This window comes from Rhinoderma darwinii, chromosome 4, assembly GCF_050947455.1.
Source record: "Rhinoderma darwinii isolate aRhiDar2 chromosome 4, aRhiDar2.hap1, whole genome shotgun sequence".
Classification (NCBI taxonomy): Eukaryota; Metazoa; Chordata; class Amphibia; order Anura; family Rhinodermatidae; genus Rhinoderma; species Rhinoderma darwinii.
The window spans coordinates 182,835,746-182,853,205 of record NC_134690.1 but is presented as its reverse complement, the minus strand read 5'-3'; the positions used below and the strand labels follow the sequence as shown (position 1 = coordinate 182,853,205).

Sequence of the window (17,460 nt, the reverse complement as noted above, 5' to 3'; positions counted from 1 at the left end):
CATTTAGGAAGCAAGTGAACAAATAAAAAACTTTATGTTCAAAGGTAAGTACATAGCCTTTAATGTAACCTTCAGTGTCCCTGGCTTTCATTGAACTGATGTAAAAAGGTGTTGAGTTCAGTCAGCTTGAGGGTATGGTCACACGTACACATCCGATACGCCTGAAATTATGGAGCTGTTTTCAGGAGAAAACAGCTCCTGAATTTCAGATGTAATGGCAAGTGCAGGCGTTTTTCGCAGCGTCCATTACGGACGTAATTGGAGCTGTTTTTCTATGGAGCCAATGGAAAACTGCTCCGATTACGTCCCAAGAAGTGACAGGCACTTCTTTGACGCGGGCGTCTTTTTTACACGCCGTCTTTTGACAGCGGCGCGTAAAACCCATTCAAATGAATGGGCAGATGTTTGCCGGCGCTTTGGAGCCGTATTTTCGGACGTAATTCGAGGTTAAGACGCCCGAATTACGTCCGTAAATAGGGTGTGTGAACCCAGCCTTAGTAGTAAGATGGCATGGATTTCTGCTAAACAATCAACTAGTGCATTTTATGTATGTCATTTATATGGGACTTCATCTTTGATAACATGCAAATTACTTACAAAGGTAGATTTCTTCTCAGATTTCAGATTTGAAGATCTTGATGCAGGGTTACAGTTCTTATGATGCAAGAAACAAAATAATAAGATAAAATAGCTTTATTCTTCTCGTATAGCCCACAATACTTTTTTTTTTTTACTGCTCCAATTGATACATGAGCCTAATGTATTTCTTTGAAAACACTTTGCTTTTTACTTGCTCGGGGAAGATTTATTAAACCTGGTGCAAAGGAAAAGTGGAACAACCAACCAGAACACAGCTTTCCTTTCTCTAAGGCACTTTTGAAAATGGAAGCAGTTACCTAATTGAATGTTATGGACATCTACTCCACATTTCCTTTGTACTCGTTTTGATAGATTCCCTACATTGTATTATAATTCTACCATGAATGTGCTCTACAATGCAATGCTACACACATGTTACTCTGCACACTTTTACGGCATTCTTTTTATTTTGTAAACAATAGACTGGTAACAATGTACTCTAATTAAAGTTTGTTCTATTTAAAATCCACATTTTAAAGAGGCTCTGTCACCACATTATAAGTGGCCTATCTCCTACATAAGGAGATCGGCGCTATAATGTAGGTGACAGCAGTGCTTTTTATTTAATAAAACGATCTGTTTTCACCACTTTATTATCGATTTTAGATTTATGCTAATGAGTTGCTTAATGCCCAAGTGGACGTATTTTTACTTTAAACCAAGTGGGCGTATTTTTACTTTAGACCAAGTGGGCGTTGTACAGAGGAGTGTATGACGCTGACCAATCAGCATCATGCACTCCTCTCCATTCATTTAGTCAGCGCATAGGGATCCTTTTAGATCACTATGTGCTGTCTTATACTAACACATTATGTGTACATTCCACGGGATGTCTATTCACAATCTCTGCACTTCGTTACTGTTTCTATGCTAGTTACAGCAGAGGAAGCATGATCTCGTTGTAACCTGTCATTTACAGCGAGATCTCGCGAGATCATGCTTCCTCTGCTGTAATTACCACAGAGACAGTAACGAAGTGCAGGGATTGTGAATAGACATCCCGTGGAATGTCTATTCACTGTCTAAACACTTCAGTATTGTTAATGTGTTAATGTGTTAGTATAAGACAACTGTATGGCAGTGCACAGACACTCTACAGCTCTGCCGTGTGCATGAGCCATGAGACTTTAAGCGTGGGAGAGGGAACCTGTGTATCACTTGAAAGGTTAGGAATGAAAAAAAAAATGCAGCTTCATTGTTTCGTTATTTTTTTTAATGTTTTTTTACCAGAGAAAGCGGATTGTGTAGCACCTCATCAATGGCAGCACAAATTTCTTCTGTCTGTTGCCTAAGCAATGCAGGGGAACACATCTAAGAAAGTACAAGGTATAAAGCAATATTTTATATACTGTAGTACAGCCTTTAGTAGCAGAATAAAGAAGAAGGTATCATTAATGTACCTCAGTATGTGTATCCACTCTGTCTTCAGCTTCAGTATTTCTCGTATTAATTTCAGGTTCATCAATTGCCTTAAAAATAATTTTTCCATTAAGCTGTCAGAAGCTTTGTAATACATTTACAATATTATACTTTAACGGGTTCCCCCCACTCATTCCCTTCTTTATATCAGGACTGGTGGAACCCCATCGATCCTAAGAATGGAGGGGCCGCAGCACTACCTCTTCAAAGTTTTCTCTGTACAAAGACGCTCCCAGCCACCAGCTGTTCCTGCCCAGTGGGTGTCCAAGAGCAACTGCTGTAGACGGAAACAGAGAAGGGGCTCCAGCGCTAAACTAGCTCTGCGGCCCCTTTATTCTGAGAATTTTGTAGGACCCAGCAGACATACTTCCACTGATTTGATAATAATATTCCATCACTTTATCAGATGGGAAGAACCCTGTTAAAGTCATAGATGCAATATTCAAGGTTCACATAAAAAATTATTTAAATAAATTATAGATATTTTAATATTGCAAATGAAGAATATACTAGAGACAAACACAAAAAAACAAATAAATTAATTAAGCACTAGGGTGACAAAATTCCTAGCTAGCTATGCAAGAGTAGATTTACAACATGTGCTATGTGTTATAAATGCTGCTTTGCATATTATAACTAAAATATATAATTTATAAATAAAGTCTATTTATCTTCCTAATAACTAAAGCTCTGTTCACATCTGCGTTGGAGTCCCGTTCTGATGTTCCGTCTGAGCTTTCCGTCAGAACGAGACCCTGAACAGACACAAACAGACACGAACGGAAACCAGAGGTTTCCGTTTCCATCACCATTGCTTTCAATGATGACGGATCCAGTGCCCGTGGTTTCTGTTTATTTCTGTGGTGCACTGGACCCGTCGTTTTTCCGGAAGCAATAGCGTAGTCGACTACGGATCCGGTGCACAACAGAGACAAACGGAAACCACGGGCATTGGATCCATCACCATTGAAATCAATGGTGATGGAAACGGAAACCGTGTCTGTTTGTGTCTGTTCAGGGTCCTGTTCTGATGGAAAGCTCAGACGGAACATCAGAACGGGACTCCAACGCAGATGTGAACAGAGCCTAAGGCAGTTTTAATGTATAAAACCAGTACCTTGACAGAAAATGGGGCATTTATTTATTTATTTTTTCATGGGGAAATAAATGCGCTTTGAGTCCTCCTGTACATGTCCTCGGTACTGTGGGCCCATACCTTGCCTACATATGTTGTCAATTTTATATGGAGGCATACAAAAGTTTTTTTTTCTCACAGTTTCTGTGAAAATCGGCATGAAAAAAACAAGGCATACACAACCCAATGCAGTATTACACAAGTTTTAATCCCCTAGAAAACCTAGGGGCACATGAAGATACTACAGGTCCACATTACAGATCTTTATAGACTCTGTTTGATACCGTAAAGGGTCTACTGCTTTTACAGATGTAGTCGTCTTTACCTTGACTTTTAACGCATTAAATAAACAGTGGCTAGATCTCTTATCTCAACTTTTTCAATTACTTTTCAATGGCTTTTGTTGTGTGATATCATGCTGTAGCAAGTTTTTAGAATTAAGTTAAAGATGGCTACGTCTGTACCTTAATTGCATTTAGGTGAAGATGTGATATCTGAAAGATGTGATATCTTTTGAGTTGCCACATTACCTATTTTGTAATATATCATAATGAAATGCATGACTATAAGGTAAAGAAAAAGCGCTGTAAAAACAGATGTACTGTCTCTGCAGATCACTCTATTTACAACTATGGTGAAGGTCATCCTTTTATGTATGCCTGTCTATGCAAGCTGGTGTTGTTGACTGAATTTCAAAGCTGCATCGGTGAGAAACACAGAATTTGTTAGGAAGCCTTTGTAATAACCGTCTGTGTAATGGGAAATGAGACTGAAGAGTTGACTAAGGATCCGTCTACAAGGATGAATGAAAAATCTTGCATTCTCTGACTTTAGATGTTTATCTTTATGTTAAAACTTCAATACACCATTCTACATACTGAAAATTGCTTTATGTAGTTAATAAATGGACTTATGAAAGCATTGTCCTTGTCTCTTTACATTCTGCTACCATAAAGAATAACTGAATAATTCCATCTAACATGTTTTTAAACAGAGATACCTGTGACTCCCCTCCCAGTTTTATTAAAGGGGTTTCAGTGAATAAAGATTATTCATTGCTTAAAGAAAAGTTAAACACTTTCAAATATAACTTCTGTATCAATAACAAAAAATCTATTAGAAAATTGCATAACTTTTCTATTTTACAATATGTAAACTTTACGTATTTCCTGAAACCATAATACCCCTCATATATTAACATTTTAGGATATCAGACAGATAAAATATATACTCTAACAGGGCTAAATTGAGATCTGAGGAGTCATCTGGGCAAATATGGGTTGTATTCCATGTGTCTTATTTGAAGTAGCAGATGGAGAGTAAAACTGCCCCAAAAGTAGCTAAATTATTCCACTATAAAGTGCTTATAAAATACTGCCATATAATGTATTGTATGCATAACAGTGCAATAAGACATTGCTATACAGTGCTCTAATAATAACAACACAAAAGAGAAATAAATAATATAGATGGTGTCATGGCATAAGATCAGGTCATAGTTGCTTCAGGGTGGTGCAAGCCTTAGGGCAATTGGCCCATTCGCTTGTGCTATAATCTGGCCCTGTACTCAAATAAATGAATTGCAGCACGAGGGAATATATAGATGTGCACAGATTGCAAGAGGAGGAAAATTATTTACACAACATTAACCCCTTCCTGCCGCAGCAATTTTTCGGATTTTCATTTTCAGTTTTTACTCCCTACCTTCCAAAAGCCATAATTTGTTTTCGTTTTCCATCGAAATATAGCCGTATGAGGGTTTGATTTTTGCGGGACGAGTTTAAGTTTTTCATGGCATTATTTATTGTACCATATAATGTACTAGGAAAAAGGTAAGAAATTCTTTGTGGGGTGGAGAATGAAAAAAAGCAGCAATTCCTCCTTTGTTTTTTGCGCTTCATTTTTACAGCGTACACCGTGTAATTAAAATGACATGTTAACTTTATTCTGCGTGTCAATACATTTATGGCGATACGAAATAAAAATGTTCTGAACTTAAATGCATCTGCTTGTAAGACAGATAGTAATACTACACAAAATAGTGACTAGTTCACATTTCCCATGTCTACTATATGTCAGCATCATTTTTTGAACGTCCTTTTATTGTTCTAGGACGTTACAAGGCTTAGAATATAAACAGCAATTTCTCATATTTTCAAGAAAATTTGAAAATACTTTTTTTAGTTCCAGTTCAGTTCTGAAGTGGCTTTGGGGAGCTTGTATATTAGAAACCCCCATAAATCACCCCATGACCAACTCCATTTTAATGCCTATCGATTTAGAATAGGATGTCATAAAAGCTACTGTAGGTGGCATGTGTAGGTATTCCATATATTTGTCCATATAGCGTATTTACCGCAGTTTTCTGGTATAAATACATTAAAAAAATATATATAAATGGGCGAAATGCTATATTTATGAAGCCTCTGCACCACTTTGTATGTGTTGGAAAAAGTGAGGCAGGACTTAAAAGGGTTGTTTCAGAATTAAAAACTATCAAATTGTCTGATCCTGGGGAGCAAGCTGCTATGAACCAATCCGATAGGAGGAACGGGGTTCCCAAACTCCTCGCTGCTTGACCGCAGTAAAGAGGACTTTGGATGGAGCAGAGGTCGAGCATGTGTGCTGTCGCTCCATTCCGAGTCTATGGGACTAAGGCTGGATTCACACGAGCACATTACGTCCGTAATGGACGGAACGTATTTCAGCCACTAATCCCGGACCGAACACACTGCAGGGAGCCGGGCTCCTAGCATCATAGTTATGTACGATGCTAGGAGTCCCTGCCTCGCTGCAGGACAACTGTCCTGTACTGTAATCATGTTTTCAGTACGGGACAGTAGTTCCATGGAGAAGCAGGGACTCCTAGTGTCGTACATAACTATGATGCTAGGAGCCCGGCTCCCTGCAGTGTGTTTGGTCTGGGATTAGTGGCCGAAATACGTTCCGTCCATTACGGACGTAATGTGCTCGTGTGAATCCAGCCTAACAGAAACAGCCGAGTACAGAGCTCAAGTATGACTCAATTCTCAACAATTTCTGACAGATTTCCACTTAGAGAAAAGATTTTTAGCCTATGCAAAATTCATGTATTTTACACATACTGTCAATTGGATGGCACCAGTATAAATAAATATTTGCCATCATTTATTTATTTATGATTTTTACAGTATAGTATATCCATTAATATAGTATTTTGTACGGTTCAATAAAATTGCTGATACCACTAACATAAAATGACACAGCTAATTGGCATCACAATTTGTATTCTTGTATATGTTTTATTTGGGTGGGTGCCAGGCGTAGGTTGGTACATGAAATCTTAGACCATTTTAGTTTATAGTCCATGTTAATCAAGGCGTGTTGAATATGGATTCAGTGTACTTCATCAAGATTATTGTAAAAGTTAAACATATCCTAAATATAAATTGTCAATGTTCTCATAGCCACAGCTGCATTTGCAAGCATTCTGACACATTTAGATGGGTTATAAACAGTGACTAGTAAAGTTTCATGGTATCTCATCTTCGAAGTTAAGGCCCCATGCACACGAACGTAAAAAAGCCCGTAATTATGGCCCGTAATTACGGCCCCATAGACTTTTATTGGCCACGGGTACCTTCCCGTTTGCTTACGGGAAGGTGCCCGGGCCGTGGAAAAATATACAACATGTCCTATTTCAGGCCGTAATTACGGCACGGGCTGGCCCATAGAAGTCTATGGGGCTCCCGTAATTACGGGTGGCTACGTGTGTGCACCCGTAATTACAGGAGAGTTGTTAGGCGACGTCAGGGGATAGTCACTGTCCAGGGTGCTGAAAGAGTTAAACGATCAGTGCGGGATTGAGAGAAGGGGCTGCACTGATCGGCAGTAACTCTTTCAGCACCCTGGACAGTGACTACTGCTGGACAGTGAGTACCATGCACGGCACTCACAATATAGATGTCTAATGTTAAATTCAAAAACCCGTAACAAAAAAAAGTTGATACTTACCCAGAACTCCTTGCTTCTTCCTCCAGTCCGGCCTCCTGGGATAACGTTTTAGCCCATGGGACCGCTGCAGCGGTCACAAGGACTGCCGCATCATCCAGGAAGGTCGGACTGGATGTCAAGAGGGACACGTCACCAAGACAACGGCCGGGGTACGTATGAACTTCTTTTACTTTCAATCGCTGTGTTCCGCTGCAGAAACTCTGCCTGAAAGGGCTGTCCCTTCTCTCTATGCAGCACTGATAGAGAGAAGGGGCTGCCGATTAGTGCAGTGCAATATAGCAGAGAAAACGGGTCCATAAATACAGGTGGAATACGGGTGACAAAGGACCCGTATTTACGCCAGTATTTACGGACGGGAAAAAATATGTTCGTGTGCATGGGGCCTAAAGCCGTAGATTCACAGAACTGGTGTTATCAACAACCTAAATAAACACTTATATACACCTTTACAATATCTGATACTACTTTGAAATACATATAAATATTTTAGTGTTTGTTTGCTTTCCTTGTTTATACATAATACTGAAAATTCCTTCATTCGATTTAAGAATACTACCCCCCCCCCCTTTTGATTAATTTTCAGGTGTTTTTCATATATATATATATATATATATATATATATATATAAAATCGTGTCTTCAATATAAGGTTTGCTGAGGTCTGTATATAATAGGCTTAACCTTTGGAGGACAATTACTGCGAACTGACAATACAGTATCTTTGCTCATTTATTTCCTGACATGACTTGCATCAATCTCTACATTTTGATGGTTATACTGTTTGCTTTTGTCTATTCCAGATGATGCCATTTCATTTGTGAATCCTCCTTCTCTACTGTTATACGTGACATGTGTTAGAAATAATGTATTACCATGTTATTGTATCACCATCTTATAGATATACAATATCTTTTGTCTCTTATATATCAGATCACAGAAGGAAGTTTGCATTTTATTATGTTTTATACAACCTAGAGTTGAATGGTCAAATTCTGATTATATAATACAGGCAATGCATAATTGGTTAGTTAGCACTGCAACCTTTTCTGTCTAGGGCTCTGGATATGAATGTGATTAGGGAAAAATTGACATATTCTCCATATGCTTGCATGGGCTATCCCCGAGTACTCTGTTTTCCTACTGTAGAACATAGGGAAAATAGATTTTGAGCCCACTGGAGACTTGGGGCTCACTACATAACATGTTGATGCTAAGCAAAGAAAAATAAGTCAAATTAATAAATTCCATTACTATATTAATTAATCAGATTATAATGTGCAATCTAAGAGAGACAGTCCAAAATTATAATATAGCTGTTATAATGTCATTATGAAGAGATATATTTCTTCTCTGCCGAGAGAGCTACCAAATTTAACTCCCTTGTAAACATGCATGTCCCGTTCTTACAATAAGGAGAGAGGTATATAATCAGCTATCAGACACTTCCGGCATTACTTATTTGGGGAGGGGGAAGAGTAGGATTGGACGGGTTGAAATCAAACATATTGGATCCTTGTTTTCACCCAATAGGTTATATCTGGGGATAATTGGGCAGTCCCAAGTATATTACATATTTCTTGTCTATAACCAGCTATGGCAGACATTACTTTATAAAAAAATAAAATAAAATGCCGTCTAATCAAAACTAAGTTAATGTAATAACTATCTTATCTGTTGACAGAAAATGTCTTAACCCCCTAACAGTCACATTGTAAAATTGTAAAAAAAAAACTCCCAAAGAGATCACTTTTTTTATTGTAGATCTTGAATTTATGACTCAAGTAAATACAGTTTGCGGATATAATTATGTGCATTTTAACGCCTTAGTGACGTAACAAATTTTAGCCTTAAATGATCACTAACCTTTTAACAAACTTTGTATAAGAAACTGTAATATGCTGAATGTTTATTATTTTTTACATTCTTACATCTTTGTACCTATATATATACTTTGTAACGTGATAATAATTATGGCTTTGAAGCAATTTTTACTCTTTTTAAACATAACATAACACACTTCAATATATTTTCAAATTTTCAAATATAAAGGCCATTATACAGTATGTATAAGCGAAACAAATAATAATCTCAAAAGGAAAGTATCACTCACCTTTTGATCCAGAAGTAAAGTATTTGTAGGAATTGCAGCAAAAGCTTTGTAACTTGACTTGATGTTGTATAACTAAAATGCACAAAAACCACAGGTTATATTTGTATTGAGTAGTAAATCTATATTTTGTATATATAGGATTAGGATGGGATTTTTTTCATTTGATTGTTATTTACTCCATTGCTCAATAACTGTGCTTAATAATTAATAGATCACCATTACATCTTAAAATTCCAGTTGTATGTGAGTATTAGTGATTTAGTTGAAAACACATTGCTCTGCAGGATATCCAAATTTAATATTCTTTGACTACAATGTGTTTTATTGTTACATACTGAATCACCGAGGGAATATTTAATATAGTTATATTTCAGAATTGCATTCTCATTCTTTATAATATAACTTCAACTTATATTTATGGCTATGAATAATGAGGTAAAGCTCAAGAATAACAAATCGAGAGACATAGTGTGGTTTATTTAAAGCTCTTTAAAATAATAAATATGTAAGTGGGCCTTTTATATTCATAAGTTGTTTTTTTTTTTACTTTAAATATAAAGATTTTTTTACGTATTTAAAAAAATGTATTTAACTTTTTTTTTTGCTAATCCCCCTAGTGGACTTGAATCGCTGGCCCTATATATTGCATTACTATTGTATTGCAGTATATTGTTATTTTGACAGGCTCTTTTCAAGACCAATAGGGCTTAATAGGTGTACGAAGATGGCAGACCTGTTAGCGTTCCACTTATAGTCCCATCTATATCAGTTTACTTTTCTTGCTTAAGAATATACTTAGTTCATTTTCATTACCATATTTTTGACTACTTAATATTAATGAAAAACTATTTTATTTTGTAACTGTTTTGGGTTTTCATGCATTAATTTCAAAACGGTGCTTCTTTAAAATTTTAAAATGATCATTCTTTATCATGACAATAACTTGATAAAAAAAATTGCTGACTATAAAATGCCAACTGGCCATAAAAGGGACAATTTGCCCCCTATTTGCATAGGTTTTTGACAAGAAACCTACACATGACGTCCAGTCATTCAGTACATGCACTTGTTAATTTTGTTTACTGTGATATGATATTAATAAAATATTAGTATTGTTTTATCATGCATGTCAAAAATTATAAATAATGTATACCTTTTTATTTTCAAAGCCAGAAACCTGAGACAATGGCCATTCACAGGATCTTGACAAGATTGATCTTGGCTGTTCCGTAATGTTAGTAGATAAAGAGCAAAGTGGGATATTTTTTCTTGCTAAGTTTTCTGAACTGAATGAGTTACATGAGTAGCTTGGATGCAATGATTGGTATGTGTCCTGATCTGTGTCCATATTTTCATTGCATAGTAGGGCTGAATGAGTTTGACCATATTTTTTTTCCGTTTCCAAGGAGGAGCTAGACATTACGCTGCTCTGATATGAACTCTTTCTTGAATCATGACAGGTTGATATAAAAGGAATCTTGGGTGAAGAAAATCTTTTCAAATGGGTCATATCACTTTTTCTTTCATCATATACGTGACGAAGTGACTGATCAAGATGCAAAGGAGGTGGAAGCAATGTGACTCTTTTTGATTTACCAAGAATAGAATATTTTTTCATAGGTGTATATGGCAGTCTGCTTATTGGAGGTTTATCATTCAATGATAAAATATACTCCCTGCTAGAGTATGGTGGTGTAACTGATCTACGATGCAGTGGAGAAGATGGTGATACAGATCCTTTCTGAGAAAGTAGTGCACTAGCAGATGACTTACAGTGTATTGAGTCTGGAGAAAGAGTCCTATTTGGCCTTTGATGGAATGAAAATTCGCCATGTAATATATCGGACTCTGAATCTGATGGCATAATTTCATCTTTTCTTTGACAGTGTAGCATTTTGGACTCTCTTGGATAGTTAAGTGAAAAGCAGGATATAGCTTTTCTAGGTGCGTCTGATGTTATGGTCTTATGAAAATCTGAAGGTGTAAGAGAACTTGTCCTAGGCTTAGACTGATAGTGGTGATCAGGAGAAAGTGTCCTTTTAGAACATGACCTTTTTGATCTTAGTAAGGAAGTCAAAAATAAAAGCCGTGATGAAACAGGTGAAGCAGCATCTGGTTTTGGTATTGGAGATGTGCTTTCATTTATACTACATATTGTGGAAGAAGATCCAAAGAATGGAGAGCTTAAAGGGCTGGGGCTACAGCAAAGTGGATATTTTATAACCTGTATAGGAAGAGGTGACAATACATTTGACCTTCCACTCTCGTTGATAGTTTTGTGTTCTGACATTTCTAAATTAGTTGGAGAATACAGGGACCTTCTGGCATTTGAGTTCAGTGGAGATTGTGTTGTTAAAATTTGAAATGAATTAGACTTTTGTGATGACAAAGATGTATGAACCGTGTCTTGAACTGCAGTCTTTGGTGTATGTATATTTTCAGGTAGAGAATTTGTGATTTGTCTTCTATATCCCAGTGCCCTCTTATCTGGGTATGAGAAATCTGATAATTGAGGAGAATATGAGTCCAGGCCAACTGAAGGTACAGAATAGATTTGCTTAGAAAAAAAAATAAAAATGAAATAATTAAAACAAGGTTAACATAACAAGGGTAATTCATCATTGTTACTGTCACATTGTTATTTCTTGATGAAAAGAAATGATTCAATGCTACTGCTAATTGTGGGAACTCTTAATTGCTTCCTTTTCATTGTCTGTTAGTAATCTGTGGAAATTCACACAAACATATTAACGAAATGAGCCCATACAGCACAGCAAATGTGAATTGGAAAAAAACACATTTAAAGGCTATGTGCACCTTTGAACAATTTTTTTTTTTTTTTTCAAACAAAACAATGTTTCAGGTGATTTTAAGACACTTTTAAATTCGTTTTTATTTAAAAAAAAAAAAACATTTTGAGATACAGCTTTTAGGTATCCTGTATACATAGAAGCCATATCTTGCATTTAAAGCCGATTCCGTCAGATCAGCTGGACTGACGTCTCAGCTGAAAGCTGGTCCTGCGTGTCTCACACAGGATCTAATAATGCTTTCATTCAAGCCATCAGTCCAGCTGACCTGACGGAATCAGCTTTAACGGCAAGTTACAGCTTCTATGTATACAGGATAAATAGAAGCAGTATCTTAATAAATACAGTGAAATATAAATGTAAAAATTATTATTATATTTATTATTAAATAATGGTCCATAATATATATAAAATACAAAGGTGAAATATGAATCCTTTGTTTTCAGATTTCTTTGAATGTCGACATGATAGGGCATGCTGCATATTGAGTTATGCAGCCAAGAAAATGCATAGACGTGTCCGTTACCATATAAACTACAAACAAAACTATAATCATGTGCATCGTGGTCTAGGGGAGTGTTTACACGTCGCAGTCACATTTTTTTTGTTATTGCGATATTTGAAAAATTACGGTAAAAACTGCATTGTAACTGCGACGTGTGAACACATCCTAAGGGCCTTGCACATGTAGCGGAATCGCTGTAGATTTTCCACTCGGGTTTGTGGGCGGAAAAACCGCCGCGTACTACAGTAGTAGCAAAGTGGATGAGATTTTAAAAATCTCATCCACACACTGCAGAAAATTTCTAATAAGAAATTTACCTGCGGTGCAGATATTTTTATCACTAGCATGTCAATGTATGCTGCAGAAAAATTACATATTTGTTGCAGATTTTTCCCATTGATTTCATTGGTCAAATACCAAATGTTGCAATTTTTTGCATTCTCACATCCACTGGTTATCCCATAGTGAAGAGTTCCTGCTCCGCTACATGGTCTCTGTGCAGGCAGCCTAATGGGATGATGTTTCGTCCCATGTAACTGCTGCAGTCAATCACAGGCTGCAGCATCACATAGGACGAGACATCATCACAAGAGATCATCTGCACAGTGATCAGTTAGGGGAGCAGGGACTCTTTGCTGCAGGAGCAACTGGGAGGTGAGTACAGTATAGTCTTTTTTTTTTAACCCCTCCGCTCTCCAGCAAAAAATCTGCACCAATTGGTGCAGACTTTTGTTAGGAAATTGCCTGTGGAATCTGGGTTGGATCTGCGCGGAATTTTTTGCAGCAAATCCGATCTGTGTGAAGGGTCAGAAGACTGGAACTAAACAAAGACTTTTGCAACTAGACTGTTTTGGCTCATCACTAGACAGCTACAGTCCATAGGTATACAATAAGTTGTAGAATGATATAGTTAAGAGTTGCATGCAGGTTGTCGGACAGTTTATTTTGGTGCTATATCTTATTCTAATCGCCTAGGCTAATGAGAACCGAAATATAAGTTCTTTTGAATGGGAAATTAGGCAGTAGGCTGCATGTTTTCCTCCTATATATTTGTACGTTTGGGTTCTAGTGTACAGTAGCACATCCGGGAGTATACTCTACTGATGTAGAAACGGTGTTTAATATACCTGTGGCTCCTGGTCAACCACGTTGCTGCAGTCCTCTTGTGATGCAGGGACATATATTTCATGAGCCTTTATTTCTGCTCTAGTTGCTTTTGGTTGCCCAGTGGCTGATTGTTGCAGTGTTTTTCTGAAATCATATTTTGTTTCCTCAAAGGGCAGAGTTTGAGATTTCTTGGCAATTATTTCATCTTCTTCATCATCCATCACGACAACAAATTCTGCTATGAAAAGGTCATTAGATTTTATGTCCTCTGGATTCTTTGAAGCCCATTCTTTCTCTAGAGAGCTACCCCGAGATGATGGTTTTTGAACTGTGTTCAAAATGCTTTGAGGTGATTGATGCATGTTTTTCTCTAAAGATTTTTCAGGGAGATCTTCAGGCTAAGGAGAGATGTAGAATAAATCAGACAACACTTACAGCTCAATATAGAATAAAACAAGAGTGATACAAATGTGAATTTTCACATTTTCTCATAATGATGATATTTAATTACATTAGTAAAGGGAATTTCCCAGAATCATTAATTATCACCTATCCACTAGATAGGTGATCATTTTCTGATCGCTGGGGACCTACTGCTGAGACCCCCACTGATCGTGAGAAATGGGAGGGGTTCCAAATCCCCTGTTCCTCCTCACTGCAGGGGGTGCAGTGAGGAGGATCTGGGTATTCGAAACCCCTGATCAGTGGGGGCTACAATGGTGGGGCCCCCAGCAATCAGAAAATTAACCCCTATCCTTTGGATAGGTGATCATTTATGATTCTGGGAAAACTCCTTAAATTTGTGGTATTTAGTATAAGAACAATAATAATTTGCTAAATAGTTTGGAATAGATTTTTTTATTTGGTAATTTATACGGTACAATTTCATTTCATGCAATTTTAAGCGGTAAGAAATCACTCTCTATAGGATGGTATATGCCATTTCTGTAACGCCCGACCATGTAATCAGTAAGTGGCCGGGAGGCAGCGTGAGCATAATAAGCTAGAACGGGGTTTAGGGGGCCTCGTTCTAGAGATAGGTGTGCGTCCCAGAGGTGGGACCCGCATCTGTCTGACATTTATGGCCTATCCTGTGGATAGGTCATAAATGTCCTTCATGGGAAAACCCCTTTAAGCATATATTAGAGATTGCTAACCATTGCTAAACCAATAGCGTGTAAATGGGTTAGGAAAAAAATTCTCCTTATGAAATAAATAATCTCATTATCAAGAAATATTTTCTACTGTTTTCATCTTAGAAAAACATATGAGCATGAAGAAACAGAGCTTAGATCAACAAACAGAATGGGGTGTATCCAATTGATTCTGAGATTGTTTTCTCGTGACATATTGTACTTTAGGTTAGTGCAAAAATTTGGTCGATAAATTCATTGCTTATTTGTGAAAAACACCAAAATTTAGAGAAAATATGAAGAAATTATGATTTTTCCAATTTTAAATGTATCTGCTTGTAAAACAGATAGTAATACCACACAAAATAGTACTAATTAACATTTCCCATATGTCTACTTTATGTTTGCATCGTATTTTGAACATCCTTTTATTTTTCTAGGACGTTACAAGGCTTAGAACTTTAGCAGCAATTTCTCATATTTTTAAGAAAATTTCAAAAAGCTATTTTTTCAGGGACGAGTTCAGTTCTGAAGTGGTTTTGAGTGCCCTATATATTAGAAACCCCCATAAAACACCCCATTTTGAAAACTGCACCCCTCAAAGTATCCAAAACAGCATTCAAAAGTGTTTCAACCCTTTAGGCGTTTTACAGGAATTGAAGGAATGTAGAGCTGAAATTTTCAAATTTCATTTTTTTTTTTTACAAAATTCATATGTAATACATTTTTTTCTGTACCACAGAAGGTTTTACCTGAGAAACGCAACTCAATATTTATTGCCCAGATTCTGCAGTTTTTAGAAATATCCCACATGTGGCCCTAGTGCGCTAATGGACTGAAACACAGGCCTCAGAAGCAAAGGAGAACCTCTTGGATTTTGGGGCCTCCTTTTTTCAGAATATATTTTATGCACCATGTCAGGTTTGAAGAGGTCTTGTGGTGCCAAAACAGTGGAAACCCTCAAAAGTGACCCCCATTTTTTCAACTACACCCCTCAGGGAATTTATCTAGGGGTATAGTTAGCATTTTGACCCCACAGGTATTTTGCTATATTTTCTGGAGTTAGTCTGTGAAAATGAAAATCTACTTTTTTTCTGGAAAAACGTAAAAATTTCTAATTTTTGCAAGAAATAAAGGAGAGAAAGCACCCCAACATTTGTAAAGCAATTTCTCCCGATTACGGAAATACCCCATATGTGGTAATAAACTGCTGTTTGGACCCACAGCAGGGCTCAGAAGGGAAGGACCCCCATTTGGATTTTGGAGCTCTGATTTTACTGGAATGGTTTTCGGTGCCGTGTCACGTTTGCAACGCCCTGGAGGCACCTAAACAGTGGAATCCCCCCAAAAGTGACCCCATTTTGGAAACTATACCCCTCAAGGAATTTTTCTAGTGGTATAGTTAGCATTTTGACCCCACAGGTTTTTTGCTGAATTTATTGGAATTAGTCTGTGAAGATGAAAAGAGACTTTTTTTTGGAAAAAAAACAGAATTTTCTAATTTTTATAAGGAATAAAGGACAAAAAACACCTCAACATTTGTAAAGCAATTTCTCCTGATTACGGTAATACCCCATATGTGTAATAAACTGCTGTTTGGACCCATGGCAGGGCTCAGAAGGGACGGAGCACCATTTGGATTTTGCAGCTCAGATTTTGCTGAATTGATTTCTGGAGGCCATGTCGCATTTGCAGAGTCCCTGAAGTACCAGTACAGTAGAAATTCCCAAGATGTGATCCCAATTTGGAGACTATACCCCTGAAAGAATTAAATTAGAGGTGTAGTGAGCATTTTGAGCCCTCAGGTGTTTTATAGATTTTATTAGAATTGGTCCGTGAAAATGAAAAAAAATTTTTTTTACAATAACCTGTAGATTTAGCTCAGAATTTTTCATTTCCATAAGGAATACAGGAGAAAAGACACCCCAAAATGTGTTACACAATTTCTCCTGAGTACGGAAATACCCCATATGTGGTTGTAAACGGCTATTTGAACATACGGCAAGGGTCTAAACGGAAAAAGTGCAATTTCGTTTTTGGATTGGAGATTTTACAAAATTTGTTTTTGACGCCATGTTGCATTGCGCTGAGGTACCAGTACAGTGAAAACTCCAGAGAAGTGACCCCATTTAGGAAACTACACCCCTCAAGGAATTCATCTAGAAGTGTAGTGAGCATTTTGACCCCCAAAGGTTTTGCAGAAATTAGTGCACAGTGGATGTTGCAGATTGAAAATTGACATTTTCCACAGATATGCTATTTCAGTGCCCAATGCGTTGGGCCCAGCTTGTACCACTGGAGACATACGCCCCATAAATTGTTAAGCGGTTCTCCAGAGTACGGTAATACCCCATATGTGGTCATAAAATGCTGTTTGGGCACACTGCCAGGCCCAGAAGGAGCGCCATTTGGCTTTTGGAGCGCAGATTTTGCTTGGTAGTAGTTTTGTTTAGTGTTTTACTGGTGTTTCAGTTTATAACGTGGGGGCATATGTAAGCTGGGCGGAGTACATCAGGGTATATGTAAGCTGGGCGGAGTGTATCAGGGTATATGTAAGCTGTGCGGAGTACATCAGGGTATATGTAAGCTGGGCTGAGTACATCAGGGTAT

The 17,460-nt window shown here is 37.3% G+C and overlaps 1 protein-coding gene across 1 annotated transcript in view; it reads right to left on the bottom strand.

Moving 5' to 3' along the window:
• MLIP (muscular LMNA interacting protein) overlaps positions 1-17,460 on the bottom strand; it is a 46,317-nt gene that overhangs the window by 12,947 nt on the left and 15,910 nt on the right. The window contains exons 3-8 of the mRNA XM_075863679.1: positions 13,738-14,115; positions 10,449-11,852; positions 9,296-9,367; positions 2,040-2,108; positions 1,867-1,950; positions 598-654 (exon numbers count right to left, since the gene is read on the bottom strand). Of these exons, the coding sequence (XP_075719794.1) occupies positions 598-654; positions 1,867-1,950; positions 2,040-2,108; positions 9,296-9,367; positions 10,449-11,852; positions 13,738-14,115 (2,064 nt within the window). The remainder of the gene's footprint in view (positions 1-597; positions 655-1,866; positions 1,951-2,039; positions 2,109-9,295; positions 9,368-10,448; positions 11,853-13,737; positions 14,116-17,460) is intronic.